General features: G+C 33.7%; 1 protein-coding gene across 2 annotated transcripts in view; it reads right to left on the bottom strand.

The window, feature by feature from the left end:
- Nucleotides 1–9,584: 9,584 nt before the first annotated feature.
- The window catches only part of LOC114274923 (MADS-box protein SOC1), a 49,220-nt gene continuing 41,986 nt past the window's right edge, over nucleotides 9,585–16,818 (bottom strand). The window contains exons 2-7 of one of the 2 annotated variants that reach the window (XM_028216907.2): nucleotides 12,110–12,191; nucleotides 10,973–11,034; nucleotides 10,764–10,863; nucleotides 10,633–10,674; nucleotides 10,495–10,542; nucleotides 9,585–10,112 (exon numbers count right to left, since the gene is read on the bottom strand). In XM_028216907.2, the coding sequence (XP_028072708.1) occupies nucleotides 9,909–10,112; nucleotides 10,495–10,542; nucleotides 10,633–10,674; nucleotides 10,764–10,863; nucleotides 10,973–11,034; nucleotides 12,110–12,191 (538 nt within the window). In that variant the 3' untranslated portion in view covers nucleotides 9,585–9,908. Of the gene's footprint in view, nucleotides 10,113–10,494; nucleotides 10,543–10,632; nucleotides 10,675–10,763; nucleotides 10,864–10,972; nucleotides 11,035–12,109; nucleotides 12,201–16,818 lie in introns of both variants that reach the window. The other variant, XM_028216905.2, reaches the window with a different exon arrangement.

Genomic DNA, 16,818 nt, shown 5'->3' on the forward strand with positions numbered 1-16,818 from the left:
ATCAATCAATTTGCTACATGACAATACCTTGAGACTCTCTTCCCAAACCAACTGCACTACCACCCATGAGGTAAAACTGTGATTATTTCTAATAAGGAGAAATTAATGTGCACATGGGTATTGGACCACCCCCCCCCCCAAAAAAAAAAAAAATCCCAATCAATCAAATCAATCAATTTGCTACATAACAACACCTTGTGACTCTCCTCCCAAACCAACTACACTACCACCCATGAGGTAAAACTGTGATTATTTCTAATAAGGATAAATTAATTTGCACATGGGTATCGGACCCCCCTCCCCTCCAAAAAAATTCCCAATCAATCAAATCAATCAATTTGCTACATAACAACACCTTGAGACTCTCCTCCCAAACCAACCGCACTACCACCCATGAGGTAAAACTGTGATTATTTCTAATAAGGAGAAATTAATCTACACATGGGTATCGGACCCCCCCCCCCAAAAAAAATTCTCAATCAATCAAATCAATCAATTTGCTTCATAACAACACCTTGAGACTCTCCTCCCAAACCAACTGCACTATCACCCATGAGGTAAAACTGTGATTATTTCTAATAAGGAGAAATTAATCTGCACATGGGTATCGGACCCCCCCTCCCTCCAAAAAAATTCCCAATCAATTTGCTACATAACAACACCTTGAGACTCTCCTCCCAAACCAACTGCACTACCACCCATGAGGTAAAACTGTGATTATTTCTAATAAGGAGAAATTAATCTGCACACGGGTATCGGAACCCCCCCTCCAAAAAAAAAAAAAAAATTCCCAATTAATCAAATCAATTAATTTGCTACATGACAACACCTTGAGACTCTCCTCCCAAACCAACTGCACTACCACCCATGAGGTAAAACTGTGATTATTTCTAAAAATGAGAAATTAATGTGCACATGGGTATCGGACACCCCCCCCCCCCCAAAAAAAAAAAATCTCAATCAATCAAATCAATCAATTTGTTACATAACAACACCTTGAGACTCTCCTCCCAAACCAACTGCACTACCACCCATGAGGTAAAACTGTGGTTATTTTTAATAAAGAGAAATTAATCTGCACATGGGTAAACCAAAAACAAGAAATTTTATCTATTTTTATAATAAAAGTTGAGAGGGAGATTTATAATCTGGCTTTGGGCCGTGGTAGAAGCCGGACAAGACAGGGCCGAACATGTTTGGGCCGAGTTAAGTTGGGCCTGACCAGAGTGGATTTTGCTCGGTCGAGGCTCAGGCCCCCTTTTTAGGCCGAGCTAACTGGGACTTCCCTAGAGCTGGTCTTGCTCGGTCGAGGCCTAGGCCCGAGGTCGAGGTCCCGTGTTTGGACCGAGCTTACTTGGCTGAGATGACCGCCTGCAAACCCGGGTTCCATGGTTCGCACGTGTAGCTCGGCAGGAAAGGCCTTTTGTTCGCCGACTCGACCTGTCTTGAACTCGGTTCTGCCAAAATGCTACCGAGCTCGGCTGTGAAGGAGCTCGGCGAGTGGAGCACCTAGACTCGTTACGCAGCACGGTCGTGAAAGGCCGAGGAGATGCCGCCGGGCTGCCGAGTTCCCGCTAATGTTGTTTGGCGGTTTGGTTAGGTGGTGTTCGCTGGATTTGTGCTAGCAGATGGGAGAGCAGCTCCACGTGTCAAGAGACTAATGGGTGCAGAGTTGAGCGCATAAAGTATATAAGCGTGATTGCGCCCCCCATGTTGGGTATGGAACATCATTTTGGTAAGAAACACTCATTGTGATTTATCTCTCTTCTTCTCTCTCTCCCTGAATGTGTGTGCTAACTTGACCGTCGGAGGGGTTTTTCGGCCATACACCGCCGGGTAGCTCACCGCCGTTGTGCTCGCAAGTCGATCGGATAGACAAGGAGTTTGGACGAAAGGAGTACGGGTTCCGCAGAATATTTGCTCCCCGTACAAAAATAATTAAGAGATCTAATTTTGAAATTTTAGAAGAAACTCTAATAGTAGGATCCACCATGTAATGTGATGTTTATACTTACTGTTTGTATTTTTTCTTTCCCTATATTACATCACTAAAACTCAAATTAAAACTTTAATTTTAAATTTCTTAATCAGTACACTTTTTATAATAGAGACTCAAACAAAAAAACGGTGATGTTGTTTCCAACAAACCCACGTGACTTCTCTTTCGGAAGAACTGAGAAATGCCCCATCTCCTATCACCTTCGATTCCACTTGTGACAAACAATAGCAATCATTAAAGACCTATTTTAGCAATTGGATTAAAGTTAAAAAATTAATTTTTAAATTTTTTTAAGATATATTATTTTTTAAATTTTTTTATATATTTTTTTTAAAATAATGTTAGAAAAAATTAAAAAGTTAATTTTTAATCCACTTCAAAGTGTAGGATCATTTCATGAGAGTGAGTTACATCATTATGGATGAAATTAACGAAAAATTACTATTTGCTCTTGGAGCAAGCTGAGGTAATGTTCAAACTTGATTGTTATTGATTGAATTAGTGGGACCTATCACATTCAATCTTGCTAGGTAACTCGAATTCATTGTGGCTCAAATGGCTCGAGGTGTCAAAATGACACTTTTTTTTTTCCTTCCCCTCTCTTCTTTCTCTTCTTCCTTCCCCCTCTGCTCTGCTCTGCACTGCCCTAGTCTACCCTGAACTTCGAACAATCGATTGATTATACCATCAAGAACCATAGGTTCCATAACTCAGAATAAAAAAAAAAAAGAGATAAAATTGGACGAGTAAGTGCACTACTAAATCTCTTTCTTTTTCTGCTAATCTACATTAGCTCTTATCTCCTTTTCAATTCCATTTTTGGGTTTTGGAGAACTTGAAGATGTAAATCTTTTAAAAATCTGATCTTTTTTTGCTTTTCTTACTGCCTCTGGTTTTGTTTTTTGACTCCATTTTCAGATTTGGAGTAGACCCAGTTGCTCCTTTTCAGTTTATACAATTTGGGTTCTATTTTTCACTGAATTAATTTTAGTTGTTGTTGTTGTTTTTTTTTTTTTTTTCTGAAAACGAAAACAATGTGAATCTATTTTTTTGCTTATTGGTCAGTGATAAATCTAAAGTCATTGTTAGAGTTTAGGCTATTAGGCATAGATTTTTGTTGTTTTTGTGGGATTTTTCTAATTTTTCACTTGAATCTTCAGTTCTTCAGCTCTATAGAACAAACTCATTTCCAGATTTAGGACCTAGTCAAAAAGACTCCCATTGCTTGCAAATTTCTGTGTTTTCTTTTTCTTGTTTAAAGATTTGAACATCTGAGCCTATGCTGCTTCAGCACTTAGTTGGGTTTGTTGATCTAATGCAGAGGGAAAGAGATAAAGTAGAGAGGAGAGAAAAAAAATCAAAATCTAAAATCAAAATCAAAACCAAACCCATAGCCACAGAGGAGATGAGAGGAAAGATATAGAGCAGAGAGGAGATATACATAGATCTATGTGTGTATACACACAGAGGACCATCGCAACGGTGATGGCGGCGCCAGTGTGTGGATCTTTCCTCTCTCTTCCTCTATCTTCTCTTTTCCTCCCTCTTTCTTTTCTCGCCTCTCTATTTCAAAAAGAAAAGAGAGGAAAAAAATCCCAAACGACGTCGTTTTGGAATTCGGGCCAATCGAGCCTCGAAAATTTTGAGCTACAAAACAATTTTCCCATCACATTTCTATCTCTTTTTTGGAGACAATAGCACACTTGTTTCTCAATGAATGGTGTAGAACAACAGTCCAAAAACCAACCAATAACTTTGTTGGAAATTGTTATAAAATTCTAAGCAAAACCATAATTTTTTCCTAAGTTTGGTCTATTTTTTAGGTGGACCCCGTGCGTCGATTTACGCTGGTCAAAGTGGTAACGCGTTCTATGCCGCGTTGTGATTCACGTGGTATATTTGGTTGCTCAAAACCATTACCGAGTGAATGGAAAATTGAAGCCAAAGTGTGCTCCATGGAAATAAAGTTTTGGCGAAAATTCCTTAAGATTGTAAAATAGTTTGTCCCACATTGATTGGTGGGAAGTTTGAATGGGTTTATAAGGTTTGGGTTTGGTACTTGGGGTGTGCCCTAAGGGGTACCCAAGTATTTTAGAGGGAGAGGTTATAGGCAAAATGGGCTAGACCCATTGGACCCAAAAATCACCACACATGCGCGCGCGCGCCGCCGCCGCCGTCCGTCTGGTCGGGCGGCCTGGGCTTGGGCGCGGGTGTGTGATTGGGTTGGGCTTGTTCGGCCCAATATTAATATTTTTGGGCCAAAAATATTTAAATTTAATTTTATTTTTGGTAAAATAAAATCCAGAATTCAAAATTAAACTGGTTTGGTTTTACTGTACATCCAAACAGGGCCCTTCCCGGTTTTAAACCGGAATTAAATTGGTCCGGATTTACTGTACACCCAAACAGGGCCCTTCCCATTTTTGTTATCTGTTTGAATTGTAATCCAACAGATTCAAATTTGTTTGAATTCAAAATCAACAGGTTTCATACCTATTCAATTCAAAACCTACAGCCACCATTACATCTATAAATAGGACAACTCTCATTTGGATTTTGTAACTTTAATTTTCGTCCTTCATAATTCTGCAAACATCCTCTTCATTTTGCTGCATTATTTTCTTGTCAGAGAGAGCATAAACACTTAGTGTGTTCGTTAGGCAAACAATTTGTAGTGCTACTATTGTTTGTAGTAGATTATTTTATCCTAAGAGATAGACGTTCAAATTTTGAAAGCACCATAGAGAGGACGAATCTGTCTTAAGGACACAGTGTCAAATACTGGACTTGATCAGATTATAATTCAAACAAATTAAATCAAGTAAGTTATTTAATTTATTTTTAGTGTTATTATTATTTATTTAAATCAGATTTTAATTTTATTTTTGTAACAAAATAAAATTTGTTTTTATTTATTTATTTTTATTTCAAGTTTGATTTTTGTAATCAAACAAATTCTCTCGTTTCCTTTATTTCTTTATATTCTGGTTGTTGTTTAGTACACAACAGAATTTAATTTATTTAACTACAGTGAGGATTGTCCAACAAACTTATCGAAATTAAGAGGGTAAAATTAGAGTGATGTAGCACCACTGTTTGGAATTTTTAAGAAAACAATGTTATATTCCTTAATTTATCTCCCTTAAATCATTTTTAATGATATGACATTGAAATTAATTCACATAATAGAATGTTTAACAAATTAAAATTTAACACATATCAAATATATCACAAGAGAATTTTTATGGATAATACATTAAGTGTCAAGCATTTTCTTTTTGTGAAGGAAAGTTTCAGCCCCGTGTCCTGTACTCCTACCTTTTTCTTTAACTATATTTTGGGTTCGTTTGGCAAGCAAGATTGGACTAAAATAGCCACAAAAGACAAAATAGGTTATTTTAGGCACAACAAACAAAACATCACATCCAACTCATAATCATTACACTCTTCTCTCACAAAAAAAGTCAAAAAAGTCAAAAAGCCAAAAAGTTCTTCCCAAACCAAGCTTTTTAGCCCAGGCTAAAATAGCCAAAAAAGTCAAAAAGCCAACCCACTTCCCAAACGTTTTCTCTATTGTTGGGTTTCTCAATTGAACTATATTGTTGGGTTTCTGTGGCCTCATTACGAAATCCATATCGATAATTCAAACTATTTAATATGTAAGACTTATCCAATATTTCATATTTGCAAAAAATTATATTTATCAAATATCAATAGTCATTTGATTATATCATATTTGTGTTAGCAATTTATTTTTAAAATTATAATTACCATTGACACAAATTTAATTGGATCAATTGACTATCGATAAGATTTATACATTAAATGGTTTGAATCATCTATGTGAGTTTTGTGATAGACCCACGAAACCCAACAACATTTGATTTTAGACTCAAACGAAATCTAAACCTATATTTTCTTCCTCATATCATTTTTCTTTAAAGAAAAAAAAAACCATTAATAATTGTCCTCTCTAGCCAATCATAATCCTATCTTCCCCTTTTATTAATTTTTTTTAGACCTTAAAGATTACTGCCCGCAATCCTGTTAAGCTTAGGTCCATTTTGAGAAGAACAAAATAAACAACTTTTTTGCTTTTTTAAAAAAACAAAAAGCTGTTTATTTGGAACATTTTTTCTTTTATGAAGACCAAATAAACCATAACACAAATTTATCAAAATACCTTTAGGAAAATTAATAAAATTTGCCACTAAATAAGGAGGATAAAATGATAACTTCAAGCATGTACACTATATATGATAAAATTTGCCACTATATATGATAATTTTATAATATTCACAAATGATGTGACATTATATTATAATATTTTATAAAAAGTAAAAATAAATAAATAAATACTTCCCAAATGAATTTATGACAAAAGCAAAAAAAAACAAGCAACAGTTTTTTTTTTATTTTCCCAAAACAAGTCTTCAATGGACTCATTATAATTATTTATTTTATAAAATTATCTATATAAAAAAAATTAAGATGATTATTATCGAGGTAATTGAGATCACATCACATTTGTTTTGAGAAAATATTAGTGAAATATCATTCTCTAATTTTGGGTAGTATGAAACGTTTAATATGTTTTTTTCTTATTAGTTAAGATTCTTTAATAATATTATTAGAAAAATTTCAGCTTGTCACAAACAAATTTCAAATTTTTTCTGTGAATAATTAGAAATTTTCATCTCTATGAAACTGTTGAGGGGTCGCAACTATTATAAACATGTTTATGCCTTTACCTTACAAAATCCTAATAATAAAGACCTTAAAATAAAAACCTCTTGTTTTAAAATAGATAAATATATAATATATTTTTAAAATTATAATTATCCTCATTTCTTAAGAACAAATATAATAATTATTAATACCCAATCAATTTAATATTTTCATAAATATTCTATACAATTTGAATGACTAAAATGGGCCTACCGAGACTAACAATCCTTTGCAGTTAATTTGCCAACCGGATAGAGTCTATGTCCAATGGAATAATATTAGGGATCATGAAAAAAATATCATGAAATGTTTCATAAAGATTTTTTATCACTTGATTAATGTGTTGGGTTTTATTGTATGTGTAATCTAATGGTAGAAAATCTTTCATGATATATTTTTTTTTTATAATGTCTAGCATTATTTCTTTTGTGTCGGTGGTAAAAATCCTGCTCATGTGAGCCACAATCTATTTCACTCAACGAATTCTGTTCTCTCTTCTTTTAATTAATTGCATCATATTGATTGGATACATTTTACTATGTGCAACTTATTTTAGAAAGTGAGTTAAAAGTTAATTTTTTTTTTATTTAATTTTTTTTGAAAAAAACATATAAAAATAGGAAGGAAATGTGACTCAAAAAAAATTAAAAAATTACTTTTAACTATGTTTTCAAAACAAGCCATAGATGCATTCTATCTTTTAATCGATTTGATCATTACCTAATATTGGCTTGTTACGATGGCAAAATTTATAGTCAAGTCTCAGTCATACATTTTCTCTTCTCAATCCATCGCTATTAGACTTTGCATCTTATGTTTCCTGACGTATTGAGCTTTGCACATTACATGTTTTGATTTCTCTATACCTTGTGAGTATCGACCTATCAAACACAACAGAGCTATTTAACCATGTGTACGAGTTTTCAACTTAATTATATGTGCAAGTTTTCGACTTACTGCTTTATGGTTAAATGACTCTTCTGTATAGCACCAGTTACTGGTGAGTTTTGAGTCTTGGCTCCTTAGGATGTAATTCCAAAAATTAACCCTTTGTGATTAGGCCTTAGGCCTTTTGATTTCTCCTTTCCACGCTCTTCTCAAACCACGGATCCATAAGTTCTATTATCAATTGTCATTGTTGTATCAAAAATAAAATCAAAAGTCTCTCACAGGCTTTTTATTTTTATTTTTTATATTTCTAATTTTTCTTTCCAAGCTAAAGGTGATCTGCCTACTTAAATTTAAGGGGAGTGTTAATTTATCTTTGTCAAAAATATTGTATTCTTTTCTTCTTCTTTTTTATCTCTTTATTTGATGTTGTTCACTACTAAGTTTGCTTGATTGACAATAAGCTAATATTTTCTTCCTCTTCTTCTTTTTTTACTTATTTATTTATTGTTTTCTTTCTAGAAAGTAATATTTTTTTATTTCTAGAGTAAACAGTTTTTACTCTAACTTCTTGTTATGTTTATCGACAAGAAAAAAAGTGCCAAGTAGAGTGAATGAAAAAGAATCTTTTAAATTTTTTTTTTGCTTTCTTATTAACTTTTTGATTAAAATATTATGTTTCCAAAGGGACACCCAAATTACAAAAAAAATAATAATAATAACATTAACTTTTTTTTTCACTGATTAAAAAAATAAGGGTAAATTAAATTGACCGCCTAGAGATTTAGACAAAGTATAATAAATTTCACAATTTTAACATAATTATATTGAGTTCTTTTAAGATTTTAATTCACATATCATTTAGTTTATTTTTATCAATAATTTGATGATCATATGAATAAAAAAATTAATGTTGTCATATCTTTCACACAACAATGTATAGTTTACTTTATCTTTGTGTTTTCGTACTATCAATATTAGTTTCGATCTATTTAACTTTCTAAAAATGAGATTAGTATAATTATATTAAAATTGTGAAACTTATTATATTTTCTTTTAACATTAGGAGTGATCAGTGTAATTTATCAATAAATAAATATACGAATATCCTCTTAACTATCTATAAATATCAGTTACCTCTCGTTTTTTGTTCAATAATTGGAAAACTTTATTGATGAACCAGCGTATGGAAACATAGAAGAAACATATGAAACATAGAAGAATACATTAATAAAGAGTGAAGGCAATAGTAAAAAGTATCATAGCGAAGTCTCCAAATCTCAATTAGGTTGACACCAAGAAGAACGCCTGATCATGTGCTATGTTCAGTAATTGGAAAACTTTATTGATGAACCAGCGTATGAAAACATAGAAAAAACATATGAAACATAGAAGAATACGTCAATAAAGAGTGAAGGCAAGAGTAAAAAGCATCATAGCGAAGTTTCCAAATCTCAATTGGGTTGACATCAAGAAGAACGCCTGATCATGTGCTAGTTCAAGCCAAGGGAGTTGTGAATAAAAAGCAGCAAACAAAGCTACAGTCAGTTGCAAAAAGAGCCCAACATACTAGCTCTGTTAGCTACAACCAATCTAAGGGTTGAAACTGATCTGCTGCAAATTATTGATGATTTCCAGCACTGAAAACAAACGCCCCTTAGTTTCCAGATTGAACTTGCTTCCCATTGAAGACCACTTCATTCCTAAGTTTGCAGATTGACCACATAATCGCCAATGGTAATGCCTTCCAGATTTATACGATTTGTTAGTGGGGGTACAGTGGGTACTTCCTGATGATGTGGAGGGTCTTCTACAGTGATGGAGAGGTTTTAAATGGAGAATATTTGAGAATCATACAAATAATCCTTTTTGGAAAGGGAAAGTGCTGTATTTTCATAATTGAATAAGTCAAAATATATAAGTTCTTAGATCAAGTAGTAGTTGAGACAGATAAAGTGACATTCATTAATGACTAAAAATAATAATTTGATTTTAGTAAGATATCAGTAATAATACAATCATTCTTGTTTCTTCCATAATTCTAAGAAAGAAAAAGGGAAGAATAGTAATTGGATTAGTTCCACATAACAAGTTAAAAAATAATTTAAAAAAAAAAAAAAAACACACACAAATTACAATTTCAATTTCCTATGATATACAACACTCTTCCCTCACAAATATAATATATATAAGACTAAACAAACCAACCATTGAGTTTCTATAATATTGTACAATTCCTTCAGTTATTAGGCCAGTCTGGCTTCATAATTATTTTATGAGGAGCAGATCAAATTCAACACTCAAAGCCTGGAAATGATTCTGGTTTCTTGTATCGCAATCGCATTCCATTAATGGCAGTTGAAGATTGTATCAGCCAACGGGTAGTTCGTTGTTCGTCTGGTGGTCCAATGAACAATTCTGTCTCCACATCTGAAATTTCTCTCTGGGTTGGAACTTCTTGTGCAAACGCCAAACATGGCAATTCCATCTGATCACACTGAAGAATCAATGGTAGTTGAATTAATATTTTTTTGATCAGCAAACAAAGAAGGAAATCAATGGTGGTGAATTAATATGATCAGTCTTGGCAACTTTGAGAATCTGATAAGTCGCCAAGAAGTAGAGACATTTTTAAGAAGTTGAGTTTACATGTGAGGACTAATGGACTGATATAATTTTTAAAATTTTCTAGAGTCAGCATGCTTCATATACTTAACGAACATGTCTATTGCTTACACACTAGAAATATATTACACCAGAAACACATTATTTGTATGTTCTCGTTTTCCATGCCACAATTTGGGACAAAGGGTACTTTGCAAATATATATCCTGCATACCCTAAATGCAAATAAAATGTAGATTTTCACAGAATTATACCTTCAACTTTTCTCGTAATTTTGCATTTTCTTCTGTTAGGATCCTCTCCTGAATTATGAAAATTATCAACCAAAAAGAAAAAAAAAAGTTGCAGAAATTAGCAAATCTCAAGATAATCCTAATTAGTACACAGATTACCTCTTCTTTCAGTTGTTCAATCTTCTCTTTAAATACCTGAGTCTGAGAATTAGCGACATCAACTGTATTAGATTGTGGGTTTAATTCATAATTTTTACTTGAGAAGTAGGATGATGAGACTTTTGATATACCTTTCTTGCCCTAATCTTGCTTAAACTTTGCTCAATCTGGTCTTGTACTTGTTGTAGTTCATCGATACAGCTTGATTCCAGACCATCTCCCAAGAGCTTTCTACAGAATGCAGATTTCAATAATGTTGAGTCATGTCAATATGATCATTGTTGCTATATGGAAATAAAAATGATATCAGGGTATAAAGATCTGAAACTAAGACTCGAACCGTTTAGAGACTTGAAGAAGTTCAATCTTCTCTGACAAGGAAACAGCTTCTTCCTTCAAATGCTGCATGGAGAAGCAGTGGTTGTGAGAGTGACAACGATGTCCCATAATCTTTGTAATAGGCAGTACAGCTATTTGAATGAAGATTTTGAGACCAATTTCTTTAGGACTCACGCAAGAACCAGAGGGCCATTTTATTACCCTTTCATTTTTTTGTTATAGAAACTAAAATTTACTCACATCCATATGATTGTGGTGAAACAAGACTGCAATTTGTCAATTCTTTTTCAGCAACAAGAAATAACAGAAACAAAGAAAATGCAACTTCACAGAGATAACAGAACTACGGTGCACTCAAAGCTTATGAATTCTCATCAACCAAGCAAACTTACAACTCAAGAAAAATTGAGCGACTGGCCTTATCACATGAGGCACTATGCAGGCTCTTTTACCAGATTTCATGTGCTAAATAGAAAGAGGTGAAGGATTCCGGGAAAGTAATAGAATGCAGTCTAGATGGTTGCATAGTGTAGTAGAACTCATCATGTCAGAAAACTCTACAACAAATCTAAATTACACACTATGCGACAGCCAAAATTAATTGTTAAGCTAATTTATTTCCTTGTACTCCTGAAGGCTCTAATTGTTTTAAGAAATTATATGTTGCGTGTCATTTTATTTAGGAAAGCCATATTACGCAAAGAATTCATATTATATGAGATAATAACATGTAAAATGTGATAATAACTATATATCTAGGGATCTTCCCTACGCATGAAAACTGACATCAGAAAAATGATCACTTTTAAGAAATGAAGTTTTCTTACTTGCTAAAGTACGTCAATTTTGTGTTGCAAAAATCATTCTCTGCAGGGATATAGGCTTCTAGTGATCCCACTTTTCCCTTATTGTATTTCCTAAATACCAAATGGCGCATAACTACGAGATGTAGAATTACATAAATGTTGCAACTTGCAAGTTTCAGTTTGGCAATTGGCAAGCTTTTTTTTAAAGGAGAAAAATGTTGCCATTGAAAGCATCAATTACATCTTAACCATTATTGCAAGAAAAATGGTAAGGAGTTACTGCTAACTGCTGATACAAAAAATAAATAAATAGATAAACGAGTAATGCTAACCTGCAAATTTTCTTGAGCTGCGTTATTGCTACTTCCTAGGTCCTTTGCATTTTTCTGATACCGGTCTATTGTCTTGTTAATACTGAGGCGTCTCCACAAGAAAAAAGGAAAAAAATTACTCGTAACAACATTTAAATTTAAACATAATTGATTGATCTTCACAGTTGTCATATCATATGGGGGGGGGGGGGGGAGGGGGGAATTTGAAATGAACAAAAAATGTGATCACTACAAGATTCAAAGCAATAAACTATACAAATTTGCAGCACTCATCAACAATCATACTACTAATCTGCAGACTCTGCAATATGTAGGAGGGGCACCTCTTCCTGCATTCTATATATTGGAAAAGATGGGTAAAGAAGAAGTACTTGCATTTATTTTAGAAAGCTTTGAAAGAGAATGGATTTATAAGTATATATGTACATTATTTTTGTTTTATCATTGGACCATAATTTATTTTATTTAAACTTGCAACATGTTTCATCCATGATAGTGATAAATACATGTGGATAGGGGATTGAGAAGTAAATTCACTATGGATGACATGCTTTAAACTGTGTCACTGAAAGGGTAGTTTTGGCAACCAAATTGAGGGCCAGTGTGTCTGCAAATGTTGTCACATGATGAAAAAATTGTTGAAGAATCTAAAGCATATCCTGTTCTGGAAATTTTTTAAATAATAAGACACATTTGGGAGCATGTATGACAAATGCCGGGAAGTGTCCATGTGCGTCGATGTTTGACATGTATTAGGAAGTGTCCACAAGTATCAATGTTCGACATGAAGACAACACCACTTCTTAGGCTCAGACCAAATGTTCAAGCAATATTGGTTGAAATTATAGTCCTTTCTCAATGTTGCATATTTGATTTTTAGCTCAACTTAATAGTAAATTCCAAATTAATTGGGGTAAATTCCAAATTAGTTTTCATCCCACCCATGATCAACGTGGTTCCTACACTCTTGTACCATTTGTTTTGCAGTCCTTTCAAGTTCTCATAGCCTTCTTTGTGTTTGGTTAGTTCCCAAATCATATATTTTAAAATTTTCCATCTTCATTCTCTTGGCTTTGGTGTAGTTAAGATAGTAATTTTTAGCTTTGGAAATGTACCTATGGTTGGACGGTGACAAATTGACAATGATATATAAACTTTCCTAAAGAATTTAAATGAAATTTGAGCCTTTGGTTTGTTGGAAAGTAATTGGAAATTTAATGCATATTTAGAGAGCCTAGAATATTGCGGAAGTTGTTCAACTTAATGGCGGTTTGTTTTTAGATAAAGTCCTTTAGAGTTCCAAGGTGGACTCTCATAATGAGATGAGTCTAGAATTATCTTATTCAAGTATAAATAAGTGTTTTGAGTTTAATTGTACAAGTATAAGATAAGAAAAGTGTGAGCCTTCAAGAGTGAGGAAAGGAAAAGCCCTAAGCAGAAAGGTATAATAGAAAACCAGAGGTGAAAAGAAGTCTCAATGAGAGATTGAGAGAAAAAGCCTGGCAGCTATGGTGATGTAAAGAATTGAATTGAGAACAAAATTATATTTGTTGAGTGCATATACAATAGAGCTTGACCCAAAAACCCAACTATTCTTCTTGTTCTTGCTCTTATCTTGGTAGATTCTTCAAGGTAGCAAGCATATCTATCCTTTGAGTACTCTTTTACAGTTCCTCTTATTTACCCATCACCTTTTATGATGTCACCAAAACTAAATAAAAAAATTACACACACACCTAACTTTAATTCAAAATGAGAAAAGAATGAAAACAACCTCTACCTTTGCTCCCTCCAATGTCTCATGTTTGAAACCTCGTAGGTGCAAACAACTTCTTGGGGCTAGTCCATTTAGGACTTTGTCCCAGCTTTAAATGGGCCACCCGGTAGTGGATGGTGTAATTGGTCCCTTGGATTGGTCAAATCTATTGGGCCAGATACCAAGGTACCAAAAAATCTCTACCTTTCTAATACCTCTTATCATCTCAAACCAAGTTTTCAAAGAAAACAATTAATCGAACAAGCTCTAACTCTAAGATATCACTCTTATAATATGTTTGAGATATGGTTATCTTTGCTGTACAATGGGTGATGTCTAAGTCAGCTAGGAATATACTTGCCTTTTCGAGTATGGTTTGTTCTAGGGGGTGGATATAGAAAGGCTTGGGAGACCACTCTTATAACTACTGAACACCCAAACCCATCTTAGATAGCATAATCTGACACTTTCTTGCTATCCAAATATACTTCCATAGCTCCACCCTTGCACCACCACTTCCACCCACCATCACCAGCACTTGCGACCACCCTTTGCTCGATGAAAAGAGCTCCGACCTGCCTACCCAAAAAAAAGAAAAGAAAAATCATACTCAAACTATATATTTTCTTAATATTTTCAAAAACTAGGGTTTTGGGTTTTGTTTGAAAGATGGATTAGAAGATTTTAATTGGTAAGAATTTCTCTAAGAAGTTCAAGCTTGATTGCTTACATATTTTGAGTTAGAGAACATAATTTTTGAATCTATCATGTTTTAGATTTCTTTGTTGAGTTCTATGTTTCCTATTAGTTCCTATGGATGTTTTTTAATGTGGGAAAAATGTTGAATTGATGGTTGTTTTGGAGATTGAAATTAGATAAATCTAAGGTTTGAATGTGACATAGATTTAGGGCTTTTGGTGTTAGGGAATTTATATGTTGAAATTGACTTATAAATGATATATTGGGGAATTTTAAATTGTGGGGATGGTGTTGTCAAATTAGATGGCTCTATAGAAATACATCTTGTTGTATAATTGGTGATATTGTGAGTTGTGTAGTTTGTTTTCTTGGTGTCTTGAAAACATTAGAGAAGGTCTTTAACTTACATGCCATGCTTACAGTCAACCACGCAAGTGTTGCATCATTTCTTTAATTATTTTCCTAATCCTATGCTTCTACTACTAATTTTTAGAATTGGAGGATGACGTTTTTACTCCACATGGGAGCCAACTCTTATAGTTGTGACTTATAATTTTTTGTATATTTAGAAGTGAGTATATTATGCCGTTGAGACTCACACTTTATGTTTATCTACCAACACTATTTTTATTTAAATACAAATCTTTAAAGTGTTTTTTTTTTTTTTTTTATATCCGCAAAAAAGCAACTATATTGATGAAATAGCAAAGTACAAAGTACAAGAAAATTTACATCAATACAGAGAGGAAAGTGCAAAAGCTTCATACTGAGCTAAATCATTTCAACTATATTGGCACCAAAAAGCCCATCCTATCATTTGCTAGCACTTGAAGTTGGTGAGCAACCAACCAAAACAAATCAGCATGACAGTCCACTGCTGAGCAATCCAAGCATATAATTGGTTTATTCATATCTATATAGAAATGTTATTGGTATGCTTTAGTAAACTTTTAAATCTATTTGGGGTAAAAAAAACTTGGTTAAATAAATGAATGTATGCCTCATAAAGTTCAAAATTTCCATAGAAATGAGTTTAAGCTGCAAAATTTCAAAATAATTATGATAATAATAAAAATAGAAAGGTTCTCTAGAAACATTTTTGGTAACCTTATAATCTAAATGTTGCAACTCGAGTCTTAAATCTGACTTGTGTATGTCTCATGATACCCGTTATACTCTATTCGTGTCATACCTTGATTAGTATTATTGTTGCATTGGAACTTGTGAAATTGCGCGTAGTTTTAGATTTATCAGGTGCTAGCTGCATAGGGGATTTATGGGATGGACCAATCAACTGGAGTTATCAGTGGATCAACCGTGGATGATGATGACTCTTTCTCATAATTTTGTCCTTGGGCCAATCAACCGGGCAGACATTTGGTCTAGTCCTGAGTCACAATTTTCTTTTCTAAACTCTGCATTTTGGCTTGTTTCACCTATATTAGTCAGACTTCTCTTCCTGACTCATTTCATCTTACGATAAACACTCTCAGAGCACTCTTTCTTTATTCTCTCTCATTTACTCTGCATTAATCACTTTATTTGAAGGCTTTGTAGTTGGTTTCTTACCAAACTAAAGATGTAAAGATGTTCTCTTTCTACTCATCAGTTTGGAAGTTGTTTTCCCTCGCATCTCTCAACTTAGAGTTTGTGTCCTTTGAGAGGGGATTTTTTTCTCCTCTTTCCAATATGGGTTTATGGGGTATATGTGGTAGTTTCTACATATAAAATTTGTATCACTCAACTCATGTATCATGTGACTAGCTAGGTATTCAAGATTTATGACTAATGTGTCTAATTCTCCTCTATTGCATTTTAGTTTGAGAACATATCACTTGTGCCTTGTTTTATTTGGAAAGGCCTCAAAATTTTGAAACCCTAGTTGGTGGGATTAAAGTTCTTAATAAATATATTGTAGGAGTCATATATATGTCTTAAATTTAAAAAATTGGCATCATTTTTATGTGCCTTTCATATCTAGAATTATGTTGCATAGGTTTCCTTAATTTCTCATTGTAAGAGGGGCTAATTTCAGCCCACTAAATTATTTAGGCCCAATAGCCCAAGATTAGTGGGCCCAAATTTGTCGCAAGTCCAAGACTGGTGGGACCAGATTTATCACCATCAAATGGGCTAAATGGCTCTAAGCCTCGAAAGGGTTCGGATCCACGAACCTAGAGACTTACTCAGGCCCGGAACTCGAAAGGGTATTAGGCAAGCCTAGAGATCCGAGGCACTCGGATTCGAAAGGGTT

This window comes from Camellia sinensis, chromosome 13, assembly GCF_055761805.1.
Source record: "Camellia sinensis isolate YWXY chromosome 13, ASM5576180v1, whole genome shotgun sequence".
NCBI classification, from domain to species: Eukaryota; Viridiplantae; Streptophyta; class Magnoliopsida; order Ericales; family Theaceae; genus Camellia; species Camellia sinensis.